Source organism: Microtus ochrogaster, unplaced genomic scaffold (assembly GCF_000317375.1).
Source record: "Microtus ochrogaster isolate Prairie Vole_2 unplaced genomic scaffold, MicOch1.0 UNK99, whole genome shotgun sequence".
In the NCBI taxonomy this organism is placed as follows: domain Eukaryota; kingdom Metazoa; phylum Chordata; class Mammalia; order Rodentia; family Cricetidae; genus Microtus; species Microtus ochrogaster.
Genome location: NW_004949197.1, coordinates 422,004 through 433,490, shown reverse-complemented (window position 1 = coordinate 433,490; position 11,487 = coordinate 422,004). Strand labels below are relative to the sequence as shown.

Below are 11,487 nucleotides of genomic sequence, written 5' to 3'. Positions count from 1 at the left end.
CCAAAAAACCCTTCATGGCTGCCTCCGCCCTCACACCCTCTTCCTCGTCTGTCCCATCCCTCAGGGTCAAACTTTCCCTATTCCTCTCCCCGCCCTCTCCCCGAGACCCCCGTCCTCACCCCTCCTAGGCCCTCTCTCTCACCACAGTCTCTTCGAGGCCGGTTATACTTGATGTCAAGTCTCTCTTCCGGAGGGCCCCGAAGCAGCCTCGTCCAGTTCAGAGAGTGGTGGTAGCAGAGCTGCTGGTTGGCACTGATGTAGACACGCCCAGCACTGATTTCCTTCAGGGACCGGAGGCCCAGCGAGGTGACGTTCAAGTTCTTCATGATCAGCAAGGAGAAACCCCGGCTGGAACAAGGAGGTAGGGTTAGAAGGCAGACGGCAGAAGGAAATTAGACCTACAGGAGATTTATGTCATTCAACCAATGCTCCAGGTTACATTAGAACCATGGAAAGGGGATGCCCTCTTTGGCAGATGCATTTTCTGAGGCAGGTCTGGAACTCACTGTGTAGCTCAACCTGGTCTTGAACTTGCTGTGATCCTCCCGGGTCAGCCTCCCCATTGGTAAGATGACAACATTGTAGTTGGCTTTCCCGTTCCTTTCTGCCTTTCCCCTGCCACGTTAGCACACGAATGCCTCACTTGCTGTCTGGAGACACTACCTCCTCCGCAGCCTTACTCACTTGTAGAGGCTTCTGCCCCCGATGGTTGTCAGGTTGGAGAAAACACTGAAGTTCTGCATGTGTGGGGGCCAGGACTGGATGTTCAGGTATCCTAGAGGGTTGGAGAGCGGCAGATAAGCAGGGAGTTCTCCATCACCTGCCTCGCTCTGCTGTGATTGGAGAGTGACCTTTCTTAAGTGGCTTAACTTAATACACGCCAGAAAGTCATCTGCTCCTCCCAGGAGGAGAAGCCTCTCTTCCTCACCTGTGATCTCCCGTACTGTCCTGAAAACATTGAGCTTCTCTGGGTCCAGAGCAGGGATCTTGTGCCAGGGGTCTCTGGGGGAACAGTAAAAACCTCTCAGTACCGCAGAGGTATGTCTCAGTGGTAATAAACACACCACACCTCGGAACACGGTTTCTAGATGTCCTTCTCCCGTCAGTGCTGGGGATCAAACCCAGGGCTTCAAATATGATAAGCAAGCTGTTCTCCTAGAACCAACCCAGCCTCTTGGCTCCTACATCAAGTCTTCAAACTAAGGAAACAGAGGAGAAACATAAATACATGTGCCCGGTGCATCCCATGCCAGAAAGAAAGGAATTGATGCTCCAGGGCTGCCCACAGCAGGCTATAACTCCAGCTCCATAGCCTCAGACGCCCTCTTCTGGCCTCCTCAGGCACTGCATGCACATGGTGCACAAGCAAACATGGAGGCAAAACATCCATATACATAAAAAGATAAATAAACTAGGGCAGAGATGAAAGCACCCACCTATAATCTCAGCACTAATACTTGAGGAGCTGAACAAGGGTGGCAAGATCGAGGTCAAACTGGGCTATGTGGAGACCTTATCTCATTGGGAACAAAAACAAAATAAAACTGAGGTCAAAGGTGTGCATACCTGTGTATGCACAAAAAGAGAAATGGTTTGTTTTTGTTTTGGGGGGCCTGTCCTGGAACTAACTCTTGTAGACCAGGCTGGCCTTGAACTCAACAGGTGAGCATTACCGTCGCTCCGCTGAGAGAAATTTTTAAAAAATGCTCAAAAAAAAAAAAATGTATAGTTGGGCATAATGGCACTTGCCTTTAATACCAGCACTCAGGAGGCAGCGGCAGGAAGATCTCTGTGAGTTCGAGGCCAACCTGATCTACAGATCAAGTTCTAGGACAGCCAGAACCCTGTTACAAACAAACAAACAAACAAACAAACAAACAAGCAAACAACACTAGCTGCTCTTGCAGAGGGCCTGGGTTTGATTCTTAGCAACCACATAATGGCTCACAGCTGTCTGTAACTCCCGTTCCAGGTGACTGACTCAACCTCAACACCCTCTTCAGAGCTCTGAGGACACCAGGTACATGCGTGGCTCATAGACACATGTGCAGGTAAAATACTCACACATGTAACACATATAAAATAAATAAATGTAAAGAAAGGAGAAATAGACAATCATTTTCATTATTTTTAGTCTTGTGTGTGTGTGTGCGTATGTGCGTGCGTGCGTGTGTGTGTGTGTGTGTGCACGCACGCCCACTGAGACCAGAGGCATAGACAGCTGTGGACCTGTGGGAGAGCAGTATGCAATCTTAAGCCGTGTTGTCTCTCCAGCTTCCTCTTATTTAAATTTAAGGAAGAGCTTCTGAAAACTTTAGCCGGTCCATGCTGCCCATACTGCCCGTGTACCACCTCATTCCTCAGGGTAAACTGTGCTGCCTAGGGATGGCCTTGAGGGACACTGAGGGACAGCAAGCTCCAGGTGGAAGGAAGGTGGAGCGATGCATCTCAGGTTCTTTGTAGCTCTTACGACTTCATACCTTACATTTCTAGCCAGCTGCACTGGAGGGATTTAAGTCACCGAAGCAGATTGTGTGGTGGATGGGGCCGGGAGGTTAGGGTGGGAAGACAGTCTCTTACCCGTTGAGGCCAGTGATGAGGAAGTCCAGGTTGCCCAGGATCTTGGTGCAGTTCACAAACCCATCGATGTTGCTAGAGTCCACGGTCTGGTAGCGGCTTCCAGAGCCTGTCCCCTCACAGGCTGCCAACACAAAACAGTCTCAGCGCTGGGTTCTGGCTCATCTCAGAGAGAAGGCCGGATATAAGACTGCTCACCTTTTGGGCACAATCCTCCGCAAGGCTCACATATCTTGAGTCCATTTTTATCTACTTCCATCTTGTCAGGAGGGCAGGCCCTGACACAAGATGTCTGGTCAACCACAAAGTTATCTAGGAAGGAGGAGATCGATCGTCATTAGATATGAAAAATGCTGCCAACTACTAAGACCCCTCCTCTTTACCCCTGCTCCCCTTACACACCTGCAACCTAGAGTTCCTCAGGTTTGTCCTATAAATTAGACATCCCTTTGTTCTTAAGAGAGCCTCAAGGGGCTGGAAGGATGGCTCAGCAGGTTAACATCACTGGCTGCTCTTCCAAGAGTCCTGAGTTCAATTCCCAGACCCTACAGGGTGGCTCACACCTGTCTTTAACTCAGTCCCATGAGATCCAATGCCCTCTTATGGTGTGAAAATATACATACAGACAAAACACCCATGTACATAAAGTACATGAATAAATAAATCCCTTTTTAAAAAGATGGCTTCAAGCCCTTTATGAGAAAAAGATTTAATTATGTATTTTTTTTAAAGATTTATTTATTTATTACGTATACAATATTCTCAGTACTCTGCCTGCAGGCCAGAAGAGGGCACCAGATCTCAATACAGATGGTTGTGAGCCACCATGTGGTTTCTGGGAATTGAACTCAGGACCTTTGGAAGAGCAGGCGGTGCTCTTAACCACTGAGCCATCTCTCCAGCCCCTTAATTATGTATTTTTAAGATTCATTTTTGTTATGTTTAATTATGTGTCTGTGCACGCACAGGTGCTCTTGAAGGCAGAGGCATCAAATATCCCTGTGTGGGTGCTGGGAATCCAACTCAGGTCTTTTGGAAGAGCAGCGAGTCCTAACCATTGAGCCATTTCTCCAGCCTCCTATTTTATGTGTATACATAATGCCTGTGTGTAGGTATGTGTACCACATTTGTGCCTGGCACCCGAGGAGTCCGGAAGAGGACGTCAGGGCCCCTAGAGCTGGAATTGTAGGCTACTACGGGCTGCCTGATATGGGCACTAGGAACTGAATCCATTGGAAGGGCAGCGATTGGTCTCCTCAACTGCTGAGCCATGCTGGCATCAAACGCTTCATGTAGCTGAGGAAGACCACGAGCCTCTGATCCTCCTCCCGCCTCTACTTCCGAGTGCTGGGAGTACAGTACACTGTTTTGCCCAGTTCATGGTACTGGAGTTTTTGAAGCCAGGGCTCTGTGCACACTAGGCAAGCACTCCCTCAACATTCCCAACCTCCTTTGCTCTTTGTTGTTCCAAGTGGCCATGGCCAGAAGCAATGTCACTCACTAGTTGAGATCACATGATCACACATAGGTTCCAGAGTTAACATCTATCTTAATCCCTCTTCTTTGTTTTTTTTTTTCTTAGTTTTTCCGAGACAGGGTTTCTCTGTAGCTTTGGAGCCTGTCCTGGCACTAGCTCTTGTAGACCAGGCTGGCCTCGAACTCACAGAGATCCACCTGCCTCTGCCTCCCGAGTGCTGGGATTAAAGGCGTCTCTTCTTTGTTTCTTAAAGTCCTGGCTAGGGGCTGGAGAGACAGCTCAGTGGTTTAGAGCACCGTCTGCTCTTCCAGAGGTCCTGAGTTCAATTCCCAGCAACCACATGGTGGCTTACAACCATTTGTAATGAGATCTGGCGCCCTCCTCTGGCGTGTGGGCATACATGGAGGCAGAATGTTGTATACATAATAAATAAATAAATCTTTAAAAAAAATAAAATAAAATAAAGTCCTGGCTATTCTGGAACTCACTCTGTAGACCAGGCTGGCCTGAACTCAAACTGAGATCAGCCTGCATTTGCCTCCCAAGTGCTGGAATTAAAGGTGTGTGCCACCATTGCCCAGCAATTTAATCCCTTCTGCATTCCAAATTTTTCTTGGTTTTTCGAGACAGGGTTTCTCTGTAGCTTTGGAGCCTGTCCAGGGACTAGCCCTTGTAGACCAGGCTGGCCTCGAACTCACAGAGATCCGCCTGCCTCTGCCTCCCAAGTGCTTGGATTAAAGGCGTGCACCACCACCACCCGGTTTGCATTCCAAATTTTTGTCTCGGATCTTGGGTCCACTATTGTTGTCCCTTCCCCTCAGATACTTACGGGGACAGTTGGCAACGCAGACCCCTCCGTACTGATACTTGGTGTGGGGGTTGGGCTCAAGCTGGAACGTTAGCTTGTTATACACAAGAGGTTGTGGACAGCGAGGCACACAGGCCCCACTGTCATTGAAGTGTCGGCAGGCCTGGGGATGAAGAAGATTCCTAGCATTTATATTTTCCATATACCCCTACTCCTCTCCAAAGCCTATACCCCGGTTTCAGAGCACAGACACTACGTACAAAGCAATCCGTGTCCTGGGGTCCAGAGCAGCCTCCTGCACACTCGTCATGGCAGCACTGGTTGGGGTTGGGCCCAAAGCAATGACCGTTACACTGAGGGGCACAGATGGTCTTGGTCACTGTGGAAAGAAGTATAGCGGTCAGGGCTAAATTCCGAGGCCATTGCTCATTTTGACCATTAGGATCGACCCAGGCAGGGTGAGGATGGCCTAGGAGAGTATGCAAGGGTATGAGCTTTAATGTTTTAGAAGGAAATTCAAACCCACATATCTGGCAGTCTTCTGGTCCAGGCCCCCAGCATCGCCCCTTGCAGGCCTCATGACAGGGTGGACCTGGATGGGAAACAAGAGAGCACACTCAGGACCGTGGGGCTGAGAAAGACTTGCTTGAATCAACAGGGTATGATGTCAGCACAGAAACACCTCAGCCCTGGGAGCGAAAGCCCTGGGCTGTGTCTCTCCCTGCCCTTGGAGAGCAGGGCTGGGCACAAGTGAACCTGTCAACAAGGGTGGAGCCACTCCCCCACACTACCCACTGGGCAGCTGAAGGGGAGGGACTGGGACAGATGCCAACTTCAGCCCCAGGGCCATCCCAGGAACTTGGTTCCTCCCAGACAAACAGAGTGTGTACTTGAGTGGATAGGAGCGGGAGACTACTAGGTCAGGGTGGCAGGGAGATGTCATATTGGCAAAGAGCAATCGGGGTTGGTCCAGCTCCAATCTCCCCGCTCAGCATCTAGACAACTTTGGCCTCTTTTCTGGATACACTGGTTTGGGCTCCAGGAGAATGACCTGGTCCCTCCTGGCAGGCAGACTCTTGGGTCAAGGGCCTGAGGTAACTGTTCGGGGAAGGTGAGTTCAGATAAGGGGTCCAGTAGGGATGAGAAAGGAGTCACTCTGGTTTGCAGCAGGGACAAGGGGAGCCATCTTGATTGCCACCACCGCCGCCTCTTACAATTTTTCCCGTTGTTCTTCACCACGATGTCAGCCCCTCGGACCCTCACGATGTCGCTCCAATCAATTGTATCCATATGGCAAAGTTTGTCATTCTTCTCAATATAAACACTCCCTGACAGAATCTCTGTGGTGGGGAGAAAAGCCACAGGCTGAAGTCCGCAGCGTGACTCCTCTATTATACCTTCCTGCCTACCCAAAGACTCAGCCTGGTGGGGGGGCCACAGGCCTGGCCCACAGGTGGTCCAGCCAAACACAGGCTTCTGGAAAAGCCGGCCCTGGAAGAGGAGGAGTCAGAAGCGCCTGCCTCTTCAGACACCTGTCTAGATCCGGTTTAGCCAGTGGGGGAGGGGTGGGGAAAGCAGGACAGGACACCCTGATTCAATCCTCTAGGTTTAGCTGAGTGTTTTCCAAGCAACTGGAACCAAGCAGAGGGTGCTCAGATTGTGTTTTAACCCACTGCAGTCTTCCCTGGTCGAGGCAAAGGTAAGATTCCAGGGAAGCGGAGAGATGGAGCGACTCTTGTATTTCAAAGTTGGAGGCATAGGCAACTGATCCAATTCCCAGTCCAGCCCCATGGTCACATAGGGTCCCTTCTTCCTGGAGCAGGACACCCCCAGTTCCCTCCTGGACCCCTCTACTGCTTAAAGAGCAGTGGGCTTCTAAACCAGCAAGGTAGTGGGCGGCTAAGACAAGCTGAGAGTTAGCCATCTTGGGTCCTCACCAAGGCCCTGCCTGTCAGCAGGGAGGCTGGGAGGGAGACCACGAGTCATGGACACTAACCAGTTAGCTGAGTGAAGCGGAGCTGGCGCAGGGCATGGCTGGAGTTGGTGTTGTAATTCAACATGACAAAGATGGCAAACTTCCCGTCGTACACCTGGGTTCCCCGGACCACTCGGAGGTTAGGCAAGGGTAGTGTAGAGAATTCGTTCATTGCCACGAGGACATAGCCTGTCACTTCTCGGATCCACTATGATAGAGCAGGTCGTGTCAGTGAAAGGCAGAACAAGGCAAAGTCTCAGGGATCCCTCTTTCCTTTAAAGCATGGAGGAAGGAACCCTTAACTCACTGAGTCACAGCGGCCCCCTGACTCCCGTCCTGAACTCTCTGGTCTTGAACTCTGGGCTCCAACGAGCATTACCCCACCTCAGTTTCCCCAGTAGACGAGCTTACAGGCCCGTTCCTGGACCAGCCTCCCTGTGGACCGATTCCAGGACCTCGTGTGTGTTCTATAAGCACCCCACCACCGATCCAGCACCCCAGCTCTGAGTTCTTTCCAGTTCCTCATTCGTAGGAAGTATTGCTATCACACTGCTGTGCCGCTTTTGTGAGCAAACACTCCCAGAAATAACCAAGGACCTACGTCTGCAACCCATTTCTTCTCAGAACCACTTATAACGGGAAGGTTCCGGCTGGGTCCCTCTGTCATCTCCCCAGCTGCTTCTGGGTCCTTGCGTGGCTTACTGTTCAGTTCTGCCTACCAGAACACCAGCTGTTCTGTCCCTTTCTGTGGCTTCTACACCTCCCTGGTCATAGGACCAGACTCCCCGCCCCCTCCCCATTAGGAAAAGGAAGAGGAACCAGGAGAGGTGGGCTGGGGTGGGGGGGCTGTGCACACTCACCCGCAGGAAGGAGAGGTCAGCGTTGTGCCCTGTGAGCACAATCTCCAGGTTGCCCATCACCACCTCACACCGGTCGTAGAGCTTGTACAACGTCTGGTACTGATTCTCCGCGTCACCCGTCACGCTCAGCCCGTTCAGCGTCCCAGGACACACTGCGAAAGGGGAGGGAAGACAGACAGGTAAGCTAGATGTCCCCTCCATGGAAGCCCTCGGGTGTCTACGGTTGCATTCACTGCCTCTAACTAACTCTGCCTTCTAGCCCTCCAAGGCTGGGGTAGCCCCACTTCCCGTGCTCCCCTCATCATTACAAACAGAAAGATGAAGTGTGTTGTGTGCTTTGCCACACCAGAGTCCCCACCGTGCCTCTGTCAGGCACTCAGTCAGGCACTCATTTGGTCACTGAGGGGTTAATGCAGAAGGAAGACATCAGGGGACTTTTCTCCTCCCTTGATAGGACACATTAGGCAGGGATCAAACTTTGATTACCCTCTTCTCAACTAAGGCACTTACTTCTCTGCCCCCATCCTGCCTCTCTCTAGACCCTGGAATAAACATCTCTTTGGGGCTAGCACACAGCCCCTATTGTGTCTACAGAGGGTGGGATGGGGGCAGAGGGTGGGGGCAGTGCCTGGGGCCACAGTTCAGCCCACAATGAGGCGATTCTATCCAGGAGGAGGGGGCTGCCCCACCCTATCCCAGACACCCCATCCTTAGCAGCACCCCCCTCTTATCCTGGAGCTTTGGGCTCAGACAAGTGACCTCACTGGAGGGAGCAACCCTGGTAGTAGGGTGGGGGGGGTCAATGGGAGCTTTGTCTCTAAAGCTGGATAAGGAACTGCGGCCTCCCCCTTCCTGAACTCTGGTTTCCCTTCTAGTCCCTTCCCCTGAGCCAACGTGTTCCAGCTTCCCCCAGCATCACAGGGCAGCCCTGGAGAGAAACAGCACAGAGCCTCCACTCCCGAACCTTCTTCCAACTTCACTGTCAGCGGTAGTCAGTAAAAAGACCTGTATGTAACTGTGTCAGTGTTCCCAGGGGAGCCCAGAAGAATGGCCAGGGAGTCCAGTCTTGGCTTTCACTTCTTTCACTTTCCTTCGTAAGAAGGGAGGGTAATGGGGTTTAGGAAGACTTGGCCCTGGAAGTGCTAAGGATCTTTCCTCTAACACAGCACTTGTGGAGGGTGGGGGCAAGGGGGTGAACCACCTGTTCTAACCACCCTTCCCTGAGGCAGGGCAGGAGCAGAACAGTGGGAAAGAGAGAGACAGAGGCCCCAGCTTCTTCTGCTAGCTACACCTCTGGTCTGACCCCTTCTTTAAGATCCTCCATGAAGGAAGGAGTGGGCCAGCCAGTCCCAGCAAGGAGGTATAAACAGGTTAGAAACCCAGGAACCCCAGGGTCCTTGGACTGAAGTAAAAGACTAGGCAGGTTAGTCATTTCTGAAACGGCCCCGCCCCTGTCCCCTTCCTGGCAGGACACCCCTCTTCCAAGTCAAGGCGCCAACCCCTTCTCCCCGATAAGGGAGGAGCTAGGATCTCTGGATAGGGAAGTGATGCGTACATACGTGTACATGAGCACTGTTACACCGTGCGTGCACACACCGTGTACTGACACACAAACGCAAACACAGTTCCCCTGGCTCACACATAGAGATTGGTTTGCCCCTGGGATCTGTACTGGGAAGTATTACAAGGGGCCAGTCCATCCCACTTGCCCACAGTACCCTGTACACTTTGTGTCTTATGCTTTGCAAGGCCTTACAGGTCTCGGTTACCTGCCACCCTGAGGGTAAAGTCCATATTTCATAAACAGGGGCAAAGGGCCTGGGCAGGCCAGGAGTATAAACAACTATTCAGGAGGAACCCAGCAACTTGGGGAAATCAGCAAGGAAGCAGTGAGAACCCGTCGTGCGCAGAACCTACGCTCCCAGAGGAGCAATGGCAGAGCCCTTCTTAGGTAGGGAGAGAGAGCACTGACTGGGGTTGGACACAACAAGAACATCCAGCCCCTGAGAAGCCTCCCCTCCATTGCCCTAGCCACACACACAAGGGGACAAAGGGGCTATACAAGATTTGAGACAGGGCCGGATGCCCAGAGGCTGCAGGACAGAGATAAAGGGTAGAGAGAGACCCAACCAAGGCTGCTCCCTGCCTCTTGGGGAGGGTGGTGAGAATCCTGGACTCTTGGGTTCCTGGTTAAGGGGGGGGGGACACACAGTCAGATGGAAGAGTGATAAGGTCACTCCCCTGGCCCCTCCCACTCCAGTCTCCAGACCACCCCCTCCACCAGCTGGGAGTGTTCACATCTCAAGATCCCAGGGGCTAAATTTAGGCCCAGCAACTGTGGGGGAAGCACAGGTGGTTTCTCCCACTCCCATCCTGGGGAAGGGGCCCTGGCTGTACCCCAAGCTGAGCTCTGGGGGTGAAGTGAGAATTACACCAACCCCAGAACTCTTCAGGTGTCCACAGTTCTGGAGACACCCATTCCATGGTGGAATGGGAGGTACAGTCTGGGCTGTGTCTGAAGTTAGACAATAAACTGAATGGAAGGGGGGGTCTAGCAGAGAGATCACGGACCACACCATTCAGAAGGTGGGAGAGGTGACCTCAGAAATAGGTCTAATTGTCCTTTCTCCCACACCTGCAGGCTCAGGCATAGACCCTGGAAACGTATACTATATAGTAGATGCGCAACATGTTAATTGAATTGACCTGGGTCTTGGTAGAGAGAAGGTGGTTAAATTGGGGACCAGCTTATCTTGTGGGCAGGCAGGCAGCCAGCCTCCGTGAGGCCTCTCCCTCTGATGTCACCTGGACTTGGCCCTCAGGTTAATCTCGGCCTTCTCAGGGCAGCCCCACTCACGGAAGAGGAGGTGCCACTCCTGTTTTTCCAACATCAGACAACAACAACTTCAAACCCTTGCATAGCTCCGCCCTGTCGGCAAAACAACGAAACTGGGGGTTGCTGAAACCTGGGGTGGGGTGGGGGCCACGGAACCGCAGAGCAAACGGAGACCCTCAAGTCAAGGCTTCTCAGGTTTACAGAAGGGTCCCTACTCTCCCTCTCTGCAGGCTCTCAGAACTACTGTTTACATCAACCTGATCAGAAAAAGAGCAATCAGAGGGTCCCCGACGCCCTGGGGAGAAGAGTAGGCATCCAGGAATGCGGTCCCTGTCCAGCCCACTCTGAGAACCGAGCCACATGGTCCCCTCTTTGCTTGTTCCAGTAGACTCGGGGTCGCACCCCCCAGTTCAGCGGGGCAGAACCCGAACCCCCTTGCCCAGGGTCTGTGCGCCCTCAGGTCGCGCTCTCCGCTTCCAGCCTGCTGGTGCTCCCCGCGCGGCTTACCTGCCTGAGAGTTGCCCATCTCGGAACCCCGGGCCAGGCTGAGAAGGAAGCCCAGCACCTGCAGAGTCGCCTTCATGGTGAAGGGAGGGTGAAGGGAGCCCAGCCGAGTCTGGCCCGGGGGCCCCTGGATTAGGACATCGAAGCGACAGCCACCTGAGCAGCCAGCGAATAGGTAGTGCAGCGGCGGCAGCGGAGGTTGCGGACGGCAAGAGGAGCCGGAGTCCGAGTCCGGAGCGGGACTGCAGGGGAGGCTCTGTCTGGGAAGGAGGGAGGGAAGGAGGGAGTGAAGGGGGAAGGGGGTGTGAGTCACGGCCGCGCCCCCTCCTGTGCGAGGCTGGAGTCGCGATGGTTGCTGGCAGCCTGGGACAACCGCCCAGAGAGCGCCCCGCCAGCCCGCAGCTTGGCCAAGAGGGTCAAGGAGGGGTCTCCCTCTAGCAATTTCCCCCG

General features: G+C 52.9%; 1 protein-coding gene across 1 annotated transcript in view; it reads right to left on the bottom strand.

Moving 5' to 3' along the window:
• The window catches only part of Erbb3 (erb-b2 receptor tyrosine kinase 3), a 20,526-nt gene extending 9,247 nt beyond the window's left edge, over nucleotides 1–11,279 (bottom strand). The window contains exons 1-12 of the mRNA XM_005371213.2: nucleotides 11,041–11,279; nucleotides 7,698–7,849; nucleotides 6,859–7,045; nucleotides 6,077–6,202; nucleotides 5,389–5,454; nucleotides 5,123–5,241; nucleotides 4,884–5,025; nucleotides 2,776–2,889; nucleotides 2,581–2,701; nucleotides 929–1,002; nucleotides 685–775; nucleotides 143–348 (exon numbers count right to left, since the gene is read on the bottom strand). Coding sequence (XP_005371270.1) covers nucleotides 143–348; nucleotides 685–775; nucleotides 929–1,002; nucleotides 2,581–2,701; nucleotides 2,776–2,889; nucleotides 4,884–5,025; nucleotides 5,123–5,241; nucleotides 5,389–5,454; nucleotides 6,077–6,202; nucleotides 6,859–7,045; nucleotides 7,698–7,849; nucleotides 11,041–11,116 — 1,474 coding nt within the window. The 5' untranslated portion in view covers nucleotides 11,117–11,279. The remainder of the gene's footprint in view (nucleotides 1–142; nucleotides 349–684; nucleotides 776–928; nucleotides 1,003–2,580; nucleotides 2,702–2,775; nucleotides 2,890–4,883; nucleotides 5,026–5,122; nucleotides 5,242–5,388; nucleotides 5,455–6,076; nucleotides 6,203–6,858; nucleotides 7,046–7,697; nucleotides 7,850–11,040) is intronic.
• Nucleotides 11,280–11,487: the final 208 nt, after the last annotated feature.